The 24,383-nt window shown below is 39.8% G+C and overlaps 1 protein-coding gene and 1 long non-coding RNA gene across 3 annotated transcripts in view; one reads left to right on the top strand and one right to left on the bottom strand.

Annotated features, from left to right (window-relative positions):
• LOC131233244 (DExH-box ATP-dependent RNA helicase DExH3) overlaps positions 1–24,383 on the bottom strand; it is a 144,794-nt gene that overhangs the window by 63,036 nt on the left and 57,375 nt on the right. For both annotated transcript variants that reach the window (XM_058229890.1, XM_058229891.1), the window contains exons 9-10: positions 12,905–13,075; positions 12,528–12,800 (exon numbers count right to left, since the gene is read on the bottom strand). In XM_058229890.1, the coding sequence (XP_058085873.1) occupies positions 12,528–12,800; positions 12,905–13,075 (444 nt within the window). The remainder of the gene's footprint in view (positions 1–12,527; positions 12,801–12,904; positions 13,076–24,383) is intronic.
• LOC131233245 (uncharacterized) lies at positions 391–1,300 on the top strand. The gene is made up of 3 exons (XR_009165141.1): positions 391–500; positions 607–737; positions 845–1,300. It is a non-coding gene; the product is annotated as an uncharacterized LOC131233245 (long non-coding RNA).

The following is a 24,383-nucleotide window of genomic DNA, read 5'->3' as shown; positions in this document are numbered from 1 at the left end:
CCTTGGTCAAAGAAGGCTGAAGGAAAACGGGTTCAACAAACAATTCTTTCACAAAGTTTTTGAACTCAAGTGGTAAAGGCGCTAAAATCATCCGAGCCCTTAGTCACTGTGTTGCAATTGGTGGACGGGGATGAGAAGTCCGCAATGGGCTATATATATGATGCGATGGAGAGAGCGAAAAATAAGATCATGGACCATTTTAACTATAGAAACTGTGATTACAAGCCAATTTTAGATATTATAGATAGAAGATGAGGTAGCCAAATGTCATCCTCATTGTATTCGGCTACTTACATCCTTAACCCAGCCTGTTTATTCACTTCTGCTGATCCAGCAGAAGCACTAACTATGCATATGGTTGGATTTATTGATGTCTTGGAAAGAATGATTCCAAATAGAGGAGAACAGGACAGGATCTCAACTTTGCTGGACTTCTACACAAAGTGAAGGGATATTCTCAAGGGATATTGTAATAAGACATCAGACAATGAAATTACCCAGTAAGTACTTCTATGAATGTTACTGTACTGTGCACTGAACTCTTACAAATAGTTTTTCTACAAAGTGTCTCTAAAACTCTAACCTACTTAAAACTGTTTTTCTCAGCAGACTGGTGGGCTACCTATGGAGTGGACCCGAACAGGAAGGATCCAGCTCTAAAGAAGCTGGCTATGAAGATTCTTGGACTCACGTGTTCTGCCAGTGGTTGCGAGCGCAATTGGAGCACATTCGAGGCGGTAAGTTTAGACTGTTTAATAATTGTTTATAAACTTTAATTTTTTAGTGGCTTAAGCTAGATTAATTACCTAAATAGCTAATGTCAAATGCGCTTTCTTTCTTGCAGATTCATACCAAGAAAAGAAATCGCCTTTAGCAAAAAAAGCTCAACGACTTGGTTTTCGTTCAATACAATCAAAAATTGCGAGAACCTTTCCAGAGTAGGAAAGAAAAGCCCGGTTTCTTTGACCCTATCTGCTTAGATGAGTTGGATGCAGATAACGAGTGGCTCGTAGAGACGGAGGACCCGGTATTTGCTGGAGAGGAGCTGACATGGGCACAAGTTGAAGATGCCGCATACGGATCGACACCTGGTGAAGATAGTACCAATCAAAGGCGAAGGACGGGGGGGAGCCGGGGGGCGAGTAGTAGCCATCAACCAGTTGATGAGATTGAGGAGATTGAAGAAGGAGATGATGATAATGATGATCAAGCTGAAGAACATCCACCATTGGATGTTGATGAAGTATTAGTACGTACATATGATGAAGAAACGGAAGAAGAAGAAGTGTATGTGGAAGAAGGAGATGACTCGAATGATGACGATGGTGATGGTGGTGGTGGTGGTGGACCTGGGGGTGATATGCCACAATGGCTACTAAATCAATGTATATGATTATTGATTAGATAAATAATTAATACATAACTTCTTAATTTGTTTAATATTTACTAAGTCTAAGTGTGTTGATGTTGTTGATTGTTGATAACTTGATATATTATATATCATGTAGTGTTGAATGTTGAATATGGATATTTCGTAGTTGTTAAATGTTAAATGTTAATTGTTAAGTTAACTATATTGTAATTTGTAAATGTATGTAATTGGTTTTATTTTATTTTTACTTAAATTAAATGTATTTCATGTCCCAATGACATACAATAATTTATTTTGATTTTTTCTGATTTTTTTTTAATTTTTTGAAAAATCCGAATATATATATATGCAACTGCATATGCAATTGTGCGATCGCATATGCGCACACGCATATGCAATCGTGTGCACGCATATGCAATCGTGTGCGATTACATATGCTATTCGACAATATTAGGAATGATCGACATGACTACTAACAAAGCCGAACTCCAAGAGAGCCTGATTAAATTTTTCGAACCATGCATGCAGGGATTGTTTAAGTCCATAAAGAGCCTTCTTCATCCGATATACAAGCGCAGGGTTGTAGGAAGCAACAAACCCAGGAGGTTGATGCATGTAGACTTCCTCTACGAGGTCCCCATAGAGAAATGCATTCTTAACATCAAGTTGAAACAACGGCCATGATAAATTAACAGCTAAAGAGATCACAACACGAATCGAATTAAGCTTAGCCACCGGAGAGAATGTCTCGAAGTAATCCACACCATGAGTCCGTGTAACCCCTAAGTACACCATGATAAAACACTTAAAATGCATCAAACACTTCACTTTTAGATTTCAAAAGATAAACCCAAGTCATGTGTGAATAATCATAAATAAAGGTCACAAAATATCTAAATCCAAAAGTGGAGGTAACCAGAGCTGGTCCCCAGACATCCGAGTAAACCAGAACAAAAGGTTGAGGTTTCCTCCTAGAAGAGCTAGGAGGAAACGTAGCACGATGATGTTTAGACAATTCACAAATATTACAGCATAACGATTTAGTGACAGATAAGGACAGAAACAAAATTCTCAATCTAGTTATTGATGGGTAGCCTAAGCAGCAGTGCCATCATGTCATGAATTCTCGATCCAGAGAATGGATACTAGAAGCAACAACGGGTGTATCATCGAGAAGATAAACTCCTCCTCGCTCATGCCCCCCCACCAATCACTCTTCGTCTGTAAGTCCCGGAACAAACAATAAGAAGCGAAGAAGGTAATGAAACAATTTAATGATTTAGTAAGAGAGCTAACAGACAATAAGTTTAATGGAAAACGAGGCACATGCAAGACTAAGGACAGAGGCAAGGAAGGATAAAGAGAGATGAAACCAATCTTAGAGATGGGAGTTTTGGTTCCACCTGCGACTATGACATACTGAATGTGGGGAAAAGGAGAATAAGAGGAAAAGAGTCGTGACTTACGAGTCATATGGGAAGAAGCTCCAGAGTCTATGACCCAGGAGGTAGGAGTAGATGACGCAAGAAGAGCAGTATCTTACTGGGCCAAAGCTGAGTGAGAAGGCTCAGGAATATCACGAACATGAAGCCACATCAAGGCATCATATGTAGCCCGAGAAATGATGAGATACTCCCCTGAAAACAATTGCTCAACTGTCAGGGTGGAAAGTTGTCCCTCAGGAGCAATTGTGGGGGAAATAGAAGCAGCGGCACATGCAGGACGACCATGGAGCTGCCAGTAATAATCGACAATGTGATTGGCTCCACCGCAATGCGAACAAATGCGGGAACCATCACGTCCTCATCCACATCCACCACGACTACAAAGTTTATGACCGCCACAACTGCTATCTCTCTCGCGGCCTCTACCATGACCACCATAACCAGAAATGCGCCCTGAACTTAAGGATGGTGCCCAAAAAGATGTGTCGAATACTCTGGTGGCACAAATGAATAGGAAAGAAGAGCGGAGACAGTAGCACGCTAGCACATAGCATAGACTATCGTCAAAGGGGGAAGAGGATCCTGTATAACAACCTGATCTCGAACATGAAGATAGTCAGAGTTCAACCTGGCTAGGAATTGCATACACGAGTTTCATCCCGTTGCTTATGGGCATGCTCATGATCCTCTTTACATTTGGAAGGAAGAGGCTGATACAGGTCCAACTCATCCCACATGCCCCGAAGTGTTGAATAGTTATCTTTTAATGATCTTGAGTTTTGTTGGAACTGACCAATTTCTTGTGTAAGCTGGAATACCCGTGAAAAATTCTAAGACTCCGAGAACATATCATGAAGTATATCTCAAATGCCTTTATCCGAGGATAAAAACATCACTGAATGGCTAATCGAAGAATCCATACTATTGAACAACCATTCAATAACTTGATGATTCTGCTTTGTCCAAGTCTTGTAGGTAGCATTTGTAGAGCTTGGAGGATCATTCAAAATATACGACTTCTCACGGGCTCCTAAGAACACTTTTACAAATTGCGCCCATTGAAGATAGTTGTCATCATTCAACTTGATGGAGCTAATCTGCAAGGGGTTGGATTCAAGAGAGCCCATGCCGAGAGATGAAGGCCTTGTGCCGTCCATAGGAGACTACAAGTAAGAAGGATTGATTCAAACAACTCTTTCTCACTCAATCCTTCAAGGGAATGAGAGATAAGCCTCAAACAATAAATAATCGTCCAAAATAAGAAGAAATCCAATCAAATATGACGTAACCGAGTTTAAAATAGCCCTGTCACACATCCATTTGGGGTTAAAACCCACTCAAACATGAATCTTCGCTAAAAAATCCTCCATGAGTAGCTTGGGAGGAAGATTTCGGTCCATCTTGAGCAACGAAACCAAAGAAAAACTTACTAATTTGAGGTAGATCAAAGAAAAATGGATGAGGGACCCGATTTTCAAATTTCTCTATTTCGGCCAAAACACCATAAAAAGAGGTCCAAAAGATTCTGAAAATTTTAAATAAAAAAAAAAAATCATGACAAATCTTCTAAAATCAAAATTTATCAAACCCCTAAACTTTTAGCTCCAATGGGGTCCATGAGTCCGTATAACGCTGACGTCATCCATACGACTGGCCGGCTGCTAACATCAGCAAGGTGATGTGTCGCCTTTCAACTTGTTGGATGCGGAATGCCCTGATGTATGCTCTGATACCAAGTAGAAAGTGATTTAATGATTATAGTATGGAGAAAAGAGAAGAAGAGTGAGAGAGAAGAGTTTGGGGGAAATGTTGTGTGTTAGCCAAGATGCCCTAACACACAATGTTTTATGAGAATAGAGCACATAGTACACTACAGGAGAAGAGGAAAGTGTGTACATGCACTTACATTAAAAGAGCCACTAACCACACACTATACGCTAACACTCTCTATATCACATAAATGTATGAAGTGAAACCACACATCCCAACTTATTCAAAAGCTGTGGGGCCCACCCGACTATGGGGCCCACGATGATGTATATTTGTCATTCAAAATATTGATAAGGTCAAACAGACTTGGATAAAGGGAGAATACAATTATCAGCTTGATCCAGAATGCTGTGGGACCCACCATGGTTGGGCCCACCTAGTGTTATTTCCCATCCAATCCATTGGCAAGGTCACACAAATCTAGGTGAAGTTAAGACGCGAATAACAACTTGATTTAAATTTCTGTGGACTCCACTCCAGAGAACAATAGGATAGTGACATCTATGTTGAAATCTTCCTAAGGTCCAGTGCAATGTTTTCTATCCAGCCAACAAGTGGGCCTCCAAGGAGTGGAGCCCACCATTGCAACCGGTTTGGGGCCTGTGGTGTTGAGCTTGGACTGCCCACGTTGTCCACTGGACAGTGGGACCACCATGATATATGTAATCAATCCAAACTGTCCACTGGACAACAATACCAATTTTGATAATATGTTAAATCCACATTGGACAGCAGGCCCTGTCAAACTGTGAATTTGTGATTTCGGGTGGCCCACCTAGCAGTGTGAAATTGTGATGATAGTGTGGCCACCAATCCACATGGATTTGTTAGTTTGGGTGGCCCACCGTCCCACGTGAATTTATGATCTTTGTGGCCGCTCAACCGTGTGATCATGTGCTGTATAGATGGCTACTTAACCTTATGAACTTGTGATGTGTGTGTGGCCCCTTAATTAGGTAATCATATAATGCATGAATGGCCACCAAATCGTATGCAATTGTGATATATGTGTAGCCCCTTGATCATGTGATCATGTGATGAATGAATGGCCCCTACGCTAAACCATGTGAAATTGTGCCGAATATATGGCCACTAAACCATGTGAAATTGTGACGAATATGTGGCCACTTAACCCTATGATCATGTGATATATCCATGGATGCTTAACCATGTCAAATTGAGTTTTAGGTGTGACCATTCAACTACATGATCATTGATGTGTGTGTTGCCACCCAAGAATGAATACACTTATGATTGTTCGTTGACAGTCTTGGGATCATCTATGTGATCCATCCTTCAGGCTTTGGGGCCTCCTCACATGGTGGGTTATCAGGGCAAGGGCCCTTATTGGTAATCTCCTTTCCAGTATGAATCCATGGTTATTCAAAGGATTCAGGATAAGGTTATGTACGATTGTCATGTATTAGTCTCCCAAACAGGGAGTGTATCATTGTGTCTATTATCGGAGAATACATTGTCCACGCATTAGAAGATAGTGCTACAGCACTACATCGGATATTGTATGTGGGGTGTATCCACATATCCATGCTGGATTAGAGAATAGAGATTATTCATCTCTTCTTAGTCTGTTTGAATCACCATGGTAGTGGCGACTAGGCTAGCTTTAGTGCATTAATTGTCAAATGTTGTGAAAAAATAGAGGAATGAACAATTAATGTTAAAGAAAGGGTTAAAAATGAGTTATATGGAGAATAGTGGAGTTGCACCATCACCTTGGACGGTGTAGTGGCTAAGGAGATCCAGTCAAATGCTAATAAAACGGCATAAAAGTGGGGTAGCACGGCTTTTCCCAAGCTCATAAGGGGTAGCGCGGCTTTTCTTTTGGGTCAGGTTGGTGGCGTGGTCGCACCTTCATTAGAGATGGCAAACTTAGTGCATTTCCTCTAGAATTTTACCTGGGGAAAGTAATGCAGTGAGGCAGGACATGGAAATTAAATATGATATGCAAGATTTCAAGCCTTAGATCATACTAATTTTGAAACAATCACAAAAATTCTGCATCCCACATAAAGTCAAGCATTCAGCAAGGGGAATCTACATGGGTCCAACCCTACACATGCTAGGGCTGGATCAATTAAAATTATAGACCAAGCAATGATCAAAGGAGAGTAGATTCATCCACGCATGTAAAGGATTATTTCCCCAATCCAAGGGATTCACATGTTTCAATTCAAGAAACCCTAGGGTTGTAAAAGGGGAATAGAAATTGGGATTTAGGATAATCTAGGGTTAGGGCTAGGGAAATATGGTGAGAGAGGAGTGAAAGAGAGGAAAGAGAGAACTTGTAATCAGTCCACACGTGCGGACAGTTGGTTGGCCTGACGCACGTGCATGGATTGCAGCTCGCACATGTGTGGTGCCCATGAACCCAAAAAGGGCCAACTAGAAGTTGGTCGGCCAGGGATGGGCCACCCACACACCAATTTTTAGGGTGATCAGATGACTGGTTTGAACACTGTGCTCCCCCAAAGTTTCGGCCCTCCTATAGGGCTTGATTTTGGAAATTTGCTATAGAGGAAGGATCGGCGGCAAAAGAGGGTGGATTTAAAGCGTGGATGACTATGGGAGATGATGAATATGGATGATAAGAGATGGGGGAGATTTGAGAAGGGTGTGCCTTCGCACCACGATAGTTAGCCCTTCGAAAAAGGGAGGTTTTCGTACCCAATTGGATTTCCACAACTCAGAGAATTAGAGAAGCAGGAAAACGCAAAATTTTACACATAATATTCAATGAAAAAAATCTACAAGGGGTTGCCTATTTATAAGAAAAACCTATACCCCAAAGTCGCGCCATGTGCGTACCCAATTACTTAGAGACGAAGTAACAAAAATAACAACTAATCAAAGCAATCTAAACCGTCCATGATATTCCTAATAACAATAATAAGCAAAACTCAAAGTACTAGATCATCTAGAGTAGTGGGCCACGATCATGAGATCCAATGGTAGGATCCACATGACGATCGAGTCCACTCCAATGAACCAAAACACAGTCCACTAACTAGGAAGCCCTCCCTGGACGTCGTCATCGATCCAGATCGATGATGGGGCCCTCCTTGTGTACGTGCGTAGGGGGCGTGCGTGTGCGCAAGATGTCCCCATCATGCAGGGGCACACTCAGGGTGGGCAGGGCCCACAAGGGAGGTCTCGTGTTCGAGACTCCTCACCGGGGGTGATTAATGCGCATTTCACACCGGGCTCGTGGGTTAGCCTGTGAGGTGCGAGGACACTCGGGGTGGGCAGCCCATGTGAGGCGGTACCCATGTGATTTGGGACCCACGAGGGGGGTTCGTTCAAGGTCCTAACCCATGAGATGTGGGGTCTGGGCTGTGAGATAAAGGGATTAATTCACCATACTCTAATAGTTCGAGCTTTTAGAGCAAGTGGTTAATTGTCCTGCATCAAATTGGTGTCAGAGTGGGAGGTCTCATGTTCGAGACTCCTCATTGGGGGTGATTAATGCAGAAGCATTTCACATAGGGTTCGAGTGGGGTCGCTTGGGGGATGCAGGGACATACTATGAGATAAAGGGATTAATTCGACATACTCTAATAGTTCGAGCTTTTAGAGCAAGTGGTTAATCATCCTGCATCAGAAAGCCGCTTAATCCTCAGAGCTTAACCCCGTATTTATAGACTTCCTTGGGGGGCGAATGATGATATGGCGTTGGGCCAGGTTAGGGCTAGGCCAAGCTCTAACCAAGCCCAACCTGCATTTTTCGAACTAAGCCTAAACCGAGCCCAGGCCCGTGACGAGCCAAAATAGTCTATCTAGAGCCCGCCTGAAATGTATAAACAAGGTCAACCCAAGTTCGAAAAAAGTTCGAAAAAATAAATGGACATTTTGTGGGCCCCATACCTTTGGCTTATACTATCTGATCCGTGCATTTGGTGGGCCCCATGGTCGAGAGAGAGAGAGAGAGAGAGAGAGAGAGAGAGAGAGAGAGAGACAAACCTATTGCAATGGCCAGGACGTCACTGCTACAATGGCAACAGGGACTTGGCTGGAGAGGCATATCCCATCGTGGGTTGGAGATGAGGAAGGAATGTATTCTAGGGTTTTGAGTAATCTTTTAATGAGTAAGTCCAATCGGTTGGGGTTGCCATCTCAGGTGGGCCCCACCATGGTGTTTATGTGAAACCCACCCCCAACCACCTGATGTGTCACCTCATTTTAGGCCCAAGTCCCAAAAATCACCTACGTTCATGTTTCAGGTGAACCACTTGATTAGAAATAGTGCATAGGCAACACTAACCCTCCAAACATTTCCCTTCGTATGGCCCACCTAAATAATGGATGGACCCAATATTTGGGCCCTAAGCCTAAGTTTCGATGTGGTATCTAATGGCTAGAGTGGATTATATATAATACTCACGGTGGGCCCTGTAAATATCAAGAGTGGACATCTCTCTCCCAACTATTTCCTTTGGTGTGGCACACCTAAATAACTGGTCAACTTGATTTTTGAGCAATAGGCTTGGTATTAAAAATCTAATGGTCGAAGTGGATTTTACCTACCTAATTAAGGTGGGCCCCACACACAAAAAGGCGTCCCTCTCCCAACTGCTTAGAGCTTTCTGGAAAGTTTTTTTTTAAAAAAATGGCAAACCTTCAATTTTTTTATGGGGCCAAACTTAATGTGTATGTAAGATCTACTCCAACCATTAGATGTGTAATCCAACAATAGGCCAACCATGAAAAAGTTAGGCCGATTTATGATTTAGATGGGCCACACCAAAGGAAACACTTGCAAAAGACGTCCACCCTTGAATTTTATAGGGATCACCGTGATGCTTATATAAAATCCACTCAAACCATTAGATTCCACACCAATATTTAGACATGGGACCCAAAAATCAGGCCCATCTGTGATTCATGTGGGCCACACCAAGGGAAAAACTTCAGAGGGTGATCATTGTTTTGTATACTATTTCTAATCATGTGGCCCACTTGAATTATGAATAGGGCTGTTTTTTGAGATATAGGGCTAACATGGTTTGAGACACCTAATGGTCGGGGTGGATTTCACACCAACACCAAGGTGGAGCCCACCAAGCTGCGACCCACTTTTCAAAAAAAAAAAATCATATTAAGAAAACTCTTCTCAGAACTACTACCCTAGTGACATGCGTCTGAAAAGACTTTACTTGGGACACCCATTCTTTATTTATTAGAGGACCCACTGTGATGTTGTGAGATTCGTTTTGACCATTTGAGGTGCAATACTAAGTTATGGTCATGGCCAAAACATCAAGCTGACCACTGCTTCAAATGGGCCACACCAAGGGAAATGGTTGGAAGAGACGTCCACCCTTGATATTTACAGGACCCATCATGACGATTTATAAAAATCCACTCCAATCATTAGATACGACAGTAAGACTTAGGCCTAGGGCCCAAATATCAGGCCCATCCATTATTCAGGTGGGCCACACGAACAGAAATATTTTGGAGGATGAGTGGTTCATGTGCATTGTTTCAAATAGTATGGTCCACTTGAAACATGGACAAGGCTAATTTTTTTGCCCTAGGCCTAGAATGGGGTAACACAGGCACAGCTGATGGTCGGGGTGGATTTCACATAAACACCACGATGGGGGCCACCTGAGCCAACAACCCTTTTCATAAAGTGAAATAAATTTTCCCCCCTCTGTTTCCCTCGTCTGTTGTGAAAGGTGAACCTGGACATTTGAAATTTGAAATATTATTTAAACTCTATGCGCCGGGCCAGGCTGTCAGGGTTTTGGACATCTTAATCCAAGCCCAGCACGACTTAGAAACGGGCTTCAAATTTAAGCCCGAGCCCGACCCTCACGCCTAATAACTCCAACCCAAGCCCGACCCGAGACGGGGTCAAGCCTGGAAGACCAATGGGTCGGGCCAGCCCATTGACACCCCTATTAGTGATGTGGCAAGAGTGGGGTCTCAATCAATCCATATGGCAGGGGATGGCGCGAACTTGGCCACAAGGCCGTGCCATCGCAACTTCGGGCCACACCATCGGGCCACGCCTTCAATACTTAGGTTCACTCCTTCAAGCCACCCTATTGCAATCTTAGGCTGCACGTTCCGGTTGGGCCTTCGTCATTTCATAACCACGCTTTCTATTGACTTAGAATTATTTTGCACTTTTTAGACTCCAACAGACATCCAACCTATCCAATAGGTTGGCCCTATCATGAGGATCCAACTTGTGCAAAAAATACACGCACGCCCACACACACACCTGCACCCACCCTAGCATCATCACCCATGACACACATGCCCACATGCCCACCCACACAAGGCCATGCACGCACGCACATGCACACACATACACAAAAAGGACTCTAGAAGCATCATACATTGCTTATTAAGAGACCAAATACTAACATATGTTCCAAAAATTACCATTCATATGAGTCAATATGGCTGTATAGTGTATATGGTTGTATACACAACCGTGCCATTGTGTATGCGGCTATAAACACTTTTAACTCATGCTATTTTTATGATTTAAACTGATAGCTATGGGGATTTGCCACACTTCTGATGAGACAGTGACCAGATTGGGTCATCACTGGCATGTGAAAACTGGGATTTGATTGTGTCAAGCTAGTTGCGTGGGAGGTTATGTGAATAGTGCTCCAAGGTTTATGAAGGTTTAAAAGATAAGAGTTTCATTGTCATGTCCGTGCTCTGGCTTATTATGAGACCAAATACTAGCATGCATTCCAAAAATACCATTTCTATGAGTTAATAACGCTATATATGTCTGTATAAACACCATGCCGTTGTGTACGTGGCTATAAACACTTAGACACAGGTTATTTATGATTTAAACCGATATATGCAGGGATTCGCCACACACGTGATCAAACAGGGCCCACATTGGGTCGTCACTGGCACATGTGTGGACCGAGATATGACCGTCAAGCTTGTTGTGGGGGAGGCTTATATGGTCAATTGCTCCATGGGTTATTACGGTTTAAAAGATAAGAGTTTCATTGTAATGTCTGTACCCTTGCTTGAGTTCAGAGAAATTTTACGTTCCAGTGCGTGGCAAGGATAGTGGTGTGAATGTGGGAGTCCTTAGTTGGATGATCCTCCTAACCAGGTGCCACTCTCACTTTGAATCGTGCTTTGGACTTCAGTAGAGGAGATTCTTGATTTACATGGCCTTTTTGGAGTGATGTACAGGCTCGTCCCAAGCCTAGATAAAGGAGGGCTGATGTCAGGTGGCTTCCAGTAGTGAAATTTTTGCTCATCAATAATGCAAACAACCTATAACTGGGACAAGGCTATGATGATTACGATGATGATGATATGGACTTTCATAAGTTTTCCTACATCATGTATGTTCAGAAGAAAATATGGAAGAAGACTCTATCAATGAGGGTATTATAGTAGGCTTTCATTGATAATTAGGAAAGGGGAACTTATTTCTGGTTGTGTATTTGTGTTGGTTTACCAAGCCTTCTCTTTTACCCCACTTTTTTTCGTTCTTCTAGAAAGATTTGCAATTTATCAAAAAAAAACGGGGGGAGGGAAGGTTATTTAGTTGCAATGGGAGCACCTCATTTGCAGATTCCTATCTGATCCATTGTCATTCAACTCGATCTTTTTTCTCTTTTTAAAAATTCAGTTCAGCTTCATAACTTTCCAGAAGAACTTATTGTGAATTATTTCAAATGTGAAAATATATAAACAAGAAGTAATCATGCATAGACCTGATAGATGTAGATGTAGTCAACTCCTTGATAAGCAATTTTACAAAGATAAAAAGAAAAAAGACACCAACAGTAGCCGTTAGAAACTGTAGAGAACTAAAAGACTAAGCTCTAAACTAGAAATAATTGCAGTAATCATTAGTAATTGCCCCATCTGTATAGGGAGTAGCCATCAATAGTAAGATTGAGAAACATAAATGGTCATACCTGTTCAGATGTAGCCATTGAGCCATGGCATGAAAGGAGGAGAACCCTGTTTGGATCTCCTAAGAGGGGATGTGCCTTGAGCTGATCCCTCAAGCAGCTAATATCATCCCAGCCTGTCATGAATACTAACACTGCACCCGGTCTTTCCTTCCGACATATATGGCATAAAACAGCTTCAATAAGATTAAATCCTATGCAATCAGGAGTCCAACAAGCTAGAGAATCGCGTGCACTGGAACTATAACTTTCAAAGCTTGACTTGTTAAGAGCATCCTGCATAGCAGATAACAAGAAATAGAACACTTTCCACCAGAGTCTACAGTAGAAAGTTAATGAAATGGTATAGTTCAATCAAATGCTTTCCAACAATGTTATACCTCAACAAGTGAAGTAATCTGATTTTTTCTCTTCCGCGTTAATAGCTGCCTCTGAGTTTTCCACAATTTTTCTTGGCCATAGTCATCAATCTGATTGAAGGAAGTCAACTTATATCCAGTCATTTCCAATATATCTTCCAGGAAATGTGCCCTTACAGGGTATGTGAATCCCTGAAGCCAAGAAAGGTATTCAGCTGAAATTCAAATTGGTAAACATAGTGAAAGGTTGCATGCAGAACAGTTTGTTTGCAAACTAAATAATAAAGGCTAATAAAGCACTTCATTTTCGTTTTTTCTGTCTTTTGAAAATTGCAAATATTATATATATATATATATATATATATATATATATATATATATATATATAAACCAAAATCAAAAACAAAAACGAAAATGAAAAAAAAAAAAAAAAACAAAACAAAACAAAACAAAAGGCAGCAGAAAAGAAAGAAAACTATACACATAGAGAAAGAAAACAAAAGAAACAACAGAAAAAATCTGAAAAACTATAGAACTCTAGAGTCAAGACAGGAGCAAGGCCCCGAAAAGGATACTAAGGGTCAAAGGCATGCTGATCCAGAGGCAAGAAACTCAAAGCCCAATCAGCAACATCTCTCAGGATCAGCACTAAGACTCAAGCAGAGGAAGAGTGTGAATCTTGGAAGGAATGCAAGTTTCTCTCCCTCTAGATGGCCCAAAAGATGGTTAGGATAAAAAGGCGCCAACAAGAACTCGTGGTGGGCCCTCCATGACCATCATGCCAAGCGAAGAGGAGCACAAACCGAGGAAGGAAAAACCCATGAAATGTTCAGATGAATCAAGATGGCTGACTAGATCTCAAAGGCAAAGGAATAGTCAATGGTGAGGAAATGACCTCTAGCCAAGATGCAGGTGAAGGTTACAATCTTTGTGTGTGTGTGTTTGGGGGGGGCGCAGACAATCGAATCCTATCTTTGGGATATGACCTCTAGCCAAGATGTAGGTAAAGGCTGCAACCTGTGTGTGTGTGTTGGTGTCCATAAGCCTAGACAAAAGAGGAGAACACCAAATCATTTTCGGAAGGAGGGTTGAAGAGCTTGAACAAGGAATGCACCAAGCACTTTTTGAAGGGATCGAGAGTCCAAACAATCGAATCCCTATCTTCAGGAGAAGGCCAGATGCTCTAAAACAACTCCAACAACCTTTGCAACTCCTCCATTTCAACCTCAAATAGGGAACTCCTGCACAGGGGGGCACCAAACCCCTGACCCAACATCAGAAAAACACTCGGCTACCAAAATAGAGATAGAAGCGCCAATTTGACCTAGGTAAGGAAGGATATGAAGGAGGGGTCTATCAATTATCCAAGGGTCTAGACAAAAACGGAGTTGCAAACCATTTCCTAAGAGAAGGAAAATATTGTGTAATGTTTTCCATATGGTTATCGTGTAATGTATCACACCCTTGAGATACGTATACATATCGGATATCACACGGGATATATCAGTTATGTCACGCCGCGAAATTCGAGTACAGAGTGTGGGACCCGAGTTTTGAGTCGTAACTCGTACACAAAGTGTACTAATTTCATTTCACTATACAATTATTCATCTACCTAGTAGTTGTACCATAGATATACATTCCATTCATACTCAACAGCATCTCAAAAATAAGAAACGACCATTTATTCTAATAATCAATCATAAACATAGTTAAGGATCCTCCCATTCGGGATCTTATGAATGAAATAAATATGTCCAACAACTTAAAAGAATTGATTAACAATCTAAGAAAATCAAATATAATTAAAGTAAAAATATCATGACTAGTCTAAAGCAGCAACTTCTTCCTCTGTTAAGTAGGGCCATGTGTCCCTTAAGTCCTTTCCGACTCGACCATGTATTCCTGTTCTTGAGCCACCGGCTCACCCTTATTCATGTCTGTACGGTTTTTCCATCAATAAAAAGGATAAGCTGGCCAGGCCTAATGAGAATTCCCAACATGGTTCTTTACATCAAATTATAATAGAATGCTAATAATCATACACAATATAATTTTAAAAAAAAAAAATGCAAATGTAATGCATCAATGCATCAATGCATCTAGTGGGAATCCGTCCACTTGCTTGAGTTGGAAACCCATCAGCCCGCATCTGCCCCTTGGCGGGCTTATACCATCTAGCAGGCATAGGCAAGGCCCGCATCTACTCCTTAAGTAGGCTTCCACTAGTATGGTGGGCTTCTGGTAACGATTCTACCAGGATATACCATCCAGGGAGGTCCCACGGGAATTCAGCACGTGTTGTGTATGCAATTGATAGATGCACCAAGTAATCATGAATCATGTATTGCATAAATTACTTCGATTATCACATTTGAATCAACATAGTCTAACACATTAATCAAATCATATCATTATTAATACAGAAATCACACAGTTATTTAAATCAACTAAGAGTACATGCCAATTAAATCAGGATAATAATATAACACATCAAACAGTCCATCTATTTAAACTTGATGGATGGGAAACACATCGGGATCACTCACCTTAATGTGGTGGAGATGATTCCGTGAACCAACGATTTGAATTGAATTAAGACTTCCTAAAATCACATAAATAACAATTTTCTTTAATCTTACGATTACACATAATGAATAAAACGTATGATTTATTACTTATCATTTATTCATATCGATGTTGCCCATCCAATGGTCTGATCTGTCTAGAATTTAAGATTTTAATTTATTTTAATCATAAAGAACTAATGAATGGTGATGATTTAATCACGCATTTCAAATTATGTCATATAATTCTCTGTGCCAAGTTGTATCTTGTGAAGAGAATTACTCTTCCGGTATTTATTCAATTTCGTTAGATTAAGGAAGGAAATTGATAGATCTATGATCAGTATGGTCCATTGAGGTGTCAAATTGATCTGATTCCTAAAAATACTACATAATTAAGTCTTATAACACCCATGAACAGTACAGATCATATTGATCGTTGTCCATCATGGAAAAATCTCACATTCTACACATTAGCCTTAAAGTCATACGCATACCTTAAAATCTCATATTCTATACTTTAGCCTTAAAGTCATGCGCATACTTTTTTACATGAATGAATTAAACCTACACAATGGATGTTTGATTGATCCAATCCATCCAATGTGTAAATCATGCCAAATTAATTATTGCATAAATAAAATAAAATATTTACCTGAATAAGTGAATTCCAAAAATCCACCTTCCCACTATCTTTTCATGTTTTTTTTTTTTTCTACGAGTTTTTCTTTAGTTCTTTCAGTTTTGATAGAACTCACTCTTTTACGCTCTTTTTTTAAGAAAGAATGTTCGTTGGGAAACTACGAGATACGAGGAAAATTTTGTATAATGAGAGATAAGAGGAAGGATGATGAGATCGGTGGATCTCTTTCCCACTCAAAATTTAAAACTTCAAATTTTAAATTTAAATTTTATCAACAAAAATTGGGGGCGTTACAGGTTATATCGTGTAATTTATTGTTGTTAATGAGAAACATGGGTAAACATTAGGAAATTGGTCGAATTTTTCAATTAAACTGCAAGGATTTTTATTTTTATTTTTTTAAAAAAAAAAAAAAAAAAAAGACACCAATACAAACTTAGAAATAAGAAAAAAAATAAAAAATCACAAAAACAAGTGCACATAATAGGTTTCCTTTGTATAAGGTCATAATTTGTGTTGTCAGACTAAATTGATTCAACTATATTCAAAGTCAATTCATATAATTTATAAATGTAAAAAGACATGGAAACATAAGCATTACATTCAAAAAGCAAAAGAAGTAAAAGAAACCAGAAATACACCTATGGATATCGAAGAAAAAACAAAAAAACAAAAAAAAATCAACATTTTTTTTTTTCTAAAAAATTCCCAAATTGCCAAGAATGTGTAGATCATGTTATATACATGTTTGATTTCGTATTTGGACACTAAGATTGCAACCGATTTGGGATCTGGGAAATTTTCATTTTTTTCCAATTTTCCACAACTCAGCCCGTTTCCCCCAAATCTCTAAATCTAAGTTCCAAATCCATAATTTTTCATGCAAAACATGAAGAATCATGGTTCTTTTACCATTTGAAACTATATACAACATATAAAAATGAAAAAAAATAAAATAATAAAATAAAATAAATAAATGAATATGCACCTTTTTAGAATTCGGCCCCAAGAAGTTTCCAATCGTTATTTTGGAGAAAATACAAATATTTTTTTCAAAATTTTGAGTAAACTAGTCGAAATCACCTTACAATGTACTAGGAAGAAGTTTTTTTTCCAAAAAAAATGATTTTTGTGAATTTTTTAGGATTTTTCGAACAAAACGGCACCGGTTTCCTTTTATCCCGTTCGGTATTGCATTCAATATCGATATATCGCACGATATATATAGAATTTATAAAGGGGGAGTGTGGATATATCACATGATATCGTGATATTGTGTGATATATTGCGAGATACCATGAAAAATGGATATTAAAGTTGTGTTTTGTATCGCCCAACTGCGTTAACCGATATATCATGGGATTATCGGTGATATCACGATACTAAAAGCACTGGTCTCAAGTGGCATATCACTTTCCAAATAGAAGACACGTTGTAGGGGGAGGAAGATTTGGGAAACCATCCCCCCTCTTCGGTGCCATATTTACAAGCCAGAAGCTCTCTCCATAAGAACTTGCTTCTGAGCAGAAGCAACCCAACCACTTTCCAAGTAGAGCAGAGTTGAAAGTCGAGAGATCTCAAATGCCAGCACCCCCCTTGGAAAGACATTTGCAAACATTAGACCAATTGAGAAATTTGAATTTGTGACCAACGGAATCTCTTACCATAAGAAATTCTTGCGAATCTTATTGAGCCTACGGATAACCAATTTGGGAAACCGATAAAGAGAAAGGGCATGAGGGAAGATTAGAAAGAGTTCCTTTAATGAGGGTGATACGACCCCCATGGGATAAATACCGTCTATTACAAACGAACAATTTGCATTAATACCTTTTGATACCCACATCCTAAAGGTGTTTTGCTAGTTTACCAATGCAAAGGGAGAGCCCAAGATTAGTAGAAGGAAAAGAGCCGGCCTTTCAACCAAAATTTTCCATCAAAAGAGAAGAGTTGAAGGATCAAGGTTGATACCCAGCATTTCACTCTTACAAAGGCTGATTTTCAAGCTAGAAACAACCTTAAAACAATGAATAGTTTTTCAAAGATTCCCAACCGCCTCCTTAGAAGCATCACAGAAGAGGAGGGTATCATTGGCAAAGTAGATATGGGTGACAGAAGGCCCCGATATTATCCGTATCTCCTGCTTGGTGATACCGATAACAATGGTAACGATATCGATAACACTAGTAGTATCAGAAATTCGAAACATTGGCGATATATCACTAAGTATTGTCCATGTATCGATATTGCCTACAGGTTTTGTTGATTTACTAAGTGATGATTTTATTGAAAAAGACCGAAGTCGCAGTATTTATTTCACTCAAGATTGGGTCTCTTTGTCAGGGTTCTATTTTAGTGACACTGGTATTTTGGTTTTGGTGAAAAAGATTTGTGATCTCTTAAATATACACGAAGACCCCGGTGACAATTGTTCGGTGTATCTGATGGATACAGGAAGCTTATACTCCTACAATTTTAATTTTATCAATCAGATGAAAGAATAGCGATCTTAATCTTATCTTACATGAGCTCTTTTCTATACATCCCCATGAAAACAAATAAATTGGATTTTTGTATTGCCAATATTTTCGACTGTTAAATTCTCTGTGTCACTTGTATTGCTAATGTCTTGATATCACCAATGTATTGCCAATATTTTTGACTATGTAAATTCCAAGTGTCGCTTGTATTGCCAATGTATCAGTGATATTTCGATAATATCGCCAATGTACTGATATCACCAAAAATTTGTTTATTAAAAATGTTAGGATGGATGGTTGGATGGTTGGATGGATGGATGTATAGACAGATAGATGGGATGGATGGATGTTTGGATGATTTGATGCAATGGATGGATGGTTGGATGTGATGGATGGATTGACGACTGGATGGTTGGATCAGCATACATGTGTATTGTGTTTATATACTTATTTATGCATGGATGTATAATGTATGAATACATTATGCATGTTTGTTTGCTTGCTAATTGGTTTAATGATATTTAAGTGATTCTTGTGTTACTATTATGCATGGATGTATAATGTATGAATACATTATGCATGTTTGTTTGCTTGCTAATTGGTTTAATGATATTTAAGTGATTCTTGTGTTACTATTAGACTGATTTCTTACTACAGTACATACTTTTAGGCCCCATTTAATAGAAACTTTCATGTATGCGTTCTTTTTGCAATTTTTTATTCCTAAATATGCAAATATATGTATTTTAGCATCTCCTGAAGTTTCACCGAAAAATCCCATTCTTTTCCCACATTTTCTTATAAATAGGGTCATGAGTGTAGGACACGAGGAGTGCAACGTGAGGAAAACAAAATGAAAAAGAAAAAATAATAATAATATTAATAATATTAATAATAATAAAACTCCTTGAAGGTTTTGTTGAGGTGGGTGATTTAATCCATGTTGAAATTTTCATATTATAATTACTTGCATACTTTCTGTTTAATTATTTATTTATTGTTTATTTTGATTTATTTATTACTGAAATTCTAGTTTCTAATAAATTAAAATAACAGAATTGATTTATACTAGCTAGTTAAATTAATTTAAAGTCTAACATAAAACACTAAATATTTTTTTGAAACTTTCTTTTAAAAGTTTTTGAAATATTGATCAATCATAATTTCACTTTTCTGCATTTTTTTAATGAAAATAAATAGGGGATTAATTTTTAAAATTGTGTCAATTAAATTTGAATTAGATTATTATTATTCCTAGTTATTTAGAATATGTAATCTAATTCCAACATTTTTTAAATTATTATTCAATATTGAAATTCTGAAATTTTAAATTATTATTTCATCTTTTTTATTAAAAAAATTATATATTAAATATTCTTAAATTATTTTCCTTTCGGATTTCAAGCATTATTATGTAATTTTATGCAAATTCAGGATTTATTTCATAGAATTCGGAATTTTTGCACCATTTTGTAATTTCCTACAATTCCAAGGACTTCTACGTAATTTTCATGAATTACAGGCATTACTCTGTACTTGTTCCAAGACCCTGCACTAAAGAGTACAAGAATTCCAGCCCCGTTTTGTAATTGTTCAGACATTCCAACATTGCATTGTTCGTGTCCAGGAATTGATGTACTATAATGTAAAATTCTAGAATTCCAGTACCATTTTATTGAGTTTTCCGAATCACTAGATTTTCGCAAAATTATATTATCCTATTCCATTTTTAAATTGTAGATTAAATTGTTTAATAATATAAAAAACAGGGTTTATATAAATTATTTATGTTTATTACTGACATTAATAATCTTTGTTAATTATGCAACCTTTTATAGAATTCTCTGCATTATCTCATAAAAATAGCAAAAAGTGCGTAAATACAATGTAGTGTTGTCTAAAGTTTAATCCATGATAAAAGACAACACTAAAAGCTTAATCCATGATAAAAGACATGATTGATATTTTTAAATTGAATTTATGCACATGAGATAATGGTTTATAGCATGTGCATATTTATTTTTATTTATAAATTTATACTTGAATGCAAGTGCGCTGCCTTGGGGATGTGATGGGGACATCACGCGCACACGTGCACGCGTGTCGCCCCCTATGCACGTACTTACGAAGGAGGGCCCCACCATCGATCTGGCTCGATGATGACGTCCAGAGAAGGCCTACAAGTTAAAAGATGGAGTTTTGACTCAAAGAGTGGGCCTGATAGTCAAGAAAAGCCCATCATGGGATCTCATGATCGTGGCCCACTAGTCGGATTAATTTCATATTTTAGGTTTTGCTTATTGTTATTATTTAGAACATTATGAACGCTTTAGATTTCTTTGTTTGGTTTTTATTTTACTTTACTTCATCACCAAGTAATAGGTTGCGCACATGGCGCGAGTTTAGGGGTATAGGGTTTTCCCTATAAATAGGCATCCCTTGCAGTTCTTTTGATTCATTGAAGTTGAATAAAAATTCCTGCATGGTTTTTCTGCTCTCTGAGTTTCTAAGTTGTAGAAAAATTAAAGTGGGTGCGAAGCCCTACTTTTTCAAAAGGCTGAAATTAAAGTGGGTGCGAAGCCTTCCCTTTTCGAAGGGTTAACTACCGTGGTGCGAAGCCACGTTTATCCCAATCCGCCCCTCCATCTTATTCCATCCATCCTTCGATCATCTTCCACCTCAAATCCACTTGTTTTGCAGTTGTTTGTCTTTCTATAGCCAGTTTCCAAAATCTGGCCCTGCAAGAGGGCTGAAACTTCAACGGAGCACCACGCCTCAACCATAGGTCGGATCGCCATCAAATTTGGAGGGTTTGGAGACCCCCCCTGGCCGACCAAGGCCAAGAAGTCCCTTTTGGGATTCGGGCTCCTCCACACGTGCGGCCCCCCTATTGCGCATGTGCGCCGGTACCCTGCCCCGCTGCCCGCACACCGGATCTGTTCCAGGGTTCCTCGAATTGAAATTGGGGAATCCCTTGGATTAGGGGCTGATTACCATGCATGTGTGGCTGAATTCTATTTCCCTTTGAGTATCGTTTAGCTTATAATTTTTATTGTTTCAGCCCTAGCCTGTGTAGGCCTAGACCCGCATAGATTCCCCTTAATTGAATGTTTGGACTTTCATGTGGGATATGGAATTTTGTAATTGTTTCTGAACTAATGTGATCTTAAGCGTGAATTCTTACACATCATATCTGAGTTTCATGTCCTGCATCAGGATATCCCTAAAAGGCATGGGCAGATAGGGCGATTGTGTCCCTAAAAGGCATAGGCAGGTAGGGTGGTTGTGTCCCTTGGGTGAAAACCCCTAAAGCCAGCAAGTAGGGCGATCGTGTCCCTTGAGTAAAAAGCCCTAGAACCAAAGTATTTCGTAATGGCAATGGTGGTCATAACGGCCACCACTGTTTCCTTTACGATAGAAGTCAAAATGGTTGTTATAGCCCCCGTAACGCCCATTACATTACATCCCACCCCCCCACCCCCACCCAAAAAAAAAAAAAAAAACTCGTTTCTTCCCTGTAATGTTGAAAAAAAATCTGAAAAACCTGTACTTGGCCCATAATAAACCATTACAGGGTTGTTACAGCCACTATGAGAGGGCGTAACGGGCCATTAACAGCAGTTACAGGTATTTTTTTTTTTCCATAACGATTGTTATGACCATTACAACCCCGTAGGTCATGGCGAAATGAAACAAGAATAATGAAGCCCCATCGGGAACTCGTGGACCCAATGTCACCAAGATAGGAGTAGTTGTCACTGGAGTTCTTAAAGCAATCGAAGATCTCATGACCCTTGTGGGTAAATAAATTCCCCAAAATCAAACTTAGGGCCAAGCCCAACCCATGCCTGCGGACCAAGAAGGGACGGGAGCGTTACTTGAGAAACTTAAGAGGCAAAGACCGCCTATATTTATGGGCGGGCCTGATTTGAATAGAACAGACAAATGGAAGAAGAAGATCGACAAAATCTTCACTACTATGAAGTGTGATGGGTATCAAAAGGCGGAGCTGGCAATCTACATGCCTTAGGGTGAAGTAGATCATTGGTGGGATTCAGTCGCTAGGGCAAATCCAGGAACTGAAGTATGGACCTGGACCTCATTATGTAAGGAATTTGATGAAAAGTATAGTCCTCTTTATGTACAAAACCATTAGACAGAAGAGTTTATGAGTTTGGAGCAAGGCGATATGACAATGCATCAGTACGACGCTAGGTTCATGGAGTCACGATTTGTGATTTTCCTGGTGTCTAACAAAACCCGTTAAGCACATAAATTCAAGAGTGGTTTGAGAGCCTCTTTTCAAAGTAGAATAGCCCCCTTTAGGCTCATTTGAGGGCATGGTCCCAAAAATGAGGCAAATCCAAATCTCAGGTGGACCATACAGTAGGGGATTAAATTCACACCATTAAAAACTTCTTGGGACCAAAAAAGTTTTATATCAAGTTGCTACTTGTGTTTTCCCTTCATCTAGATCTATGTGACCTTATCAACAAGTTCAATGGTAAATAAACATCATAGTGGGCCCTAGGAAGTTTTTAACAGTGGGCATTCAATCTCCATTGTGTGGTCCACTTGAGATTTGGATCTACTTCATTTTAGCGACCATGCCCAAAAATGAACTGAAAAAATTGATAGACAACGTGGATATACAACACATACATCAAGGTGGGCCCCACGTTAGGTAAATAGTACAAATTCACTCATCAGCATACATTGCCGGAGTATTTTTTTTTTTTAAAACTTTTAATGCTTGGTTGTGAAACAGCAATGTCGCCCATTTGTTGAAGAGCAGCGGGGGGGTGGGTGGGGAGCGCTGAAAAGAGAGGGAGAGAGAGAGAGAGAGAGAGAGAGAGAGAGGAAAAGGGCAGAGAGGAGAGGGAAAAGGAGAGGGGAAGGTGTTGCACTGGAGGAGGGAAGAAAGGAGGAGCGCAACTAAAGACCCCTATTACAGGAACCGTAACGGTCATTGTTGCTGCAAAAACCTGGTTCACCCTCAATGAGCTCCTAAATCCGAGCACCTGCACAAATGAACGACAATGGAGACCCTGGCTAGAGCAACGGACCCTCCGATGCCAAAGTTAGGCCTAGAATCTGGGTCTAAGTTGTGTGGATTGGGTTTAGGGTGAGAGATTTTGCATACCTGTTCCATTTGGTTAAACTCTTATTTATACTATTTGGTCGAAGTGGATGTCCGCTATTCTCGGCACAATCTCTGCCATTAGGCGAGAACTGCGTACGTGATGTTGTCAGTTATCCCATGATCGTGGTTAAGCGGTTAAGGTTATCGTGTGTTACTGTATTGAGCTCGGCTCAGTCGTCTTAACTAAGCTGGTCGATTGAAGCTGGTCCGAGCAGACGAGCCAAGCAAAACTCTCTTCAATCGGGCTCAGACTACGCTGGGTCAGCTGTGGACAGCCCAAAGTTGGGGTCGGCAAGGTTGATTCACCCGAGCCCATGTCTTTCCATGCTACGGCTCAAATCCATCTTGCTCGTTGGTCTCATTTGAACAAGTATCTCTAGAGTGGCCACTTGTCTGATTGAGTCAACCTTGAAGGAAGTTCGGTTGATCCGTCCTGAGACGTGACTAGGCCGAGCTGGCCTTAATTATGGTCGGATTATATTTTCCCCTAACAGAAGCCCCCTACTTCATGAGTTTGCAACGCAAGCTCGGGGAGTAAATTCATGCAGTGAAGACGAGCGGGCGGACTAATTCTTTCCCCCCAGTAATGGTGTCGAGGATGATTCACAATGACAGGCTGTTATTATCGAGGCATCATATTTTTACGGCGGACTCTTCGTCTGCTAGC

Source organism: Magnolia sinica, chromosome 18, assembly GCF_029962835.1.
Source record: "Magnolia sinica isolate HGM2019 chromosome 18, MsV1, whole genome shotgun sequence".
Classification (NCBI taxonomy): Eukaryota; Viridiplantae; Streptophyta; class Magnoliopsida; order Magnoliales; family Magnoliaceae; genus Magnolia; species Magnolia sinica.
This window is presented reverse-complemented; position numbering and strand designations above follow the sequence as displayed.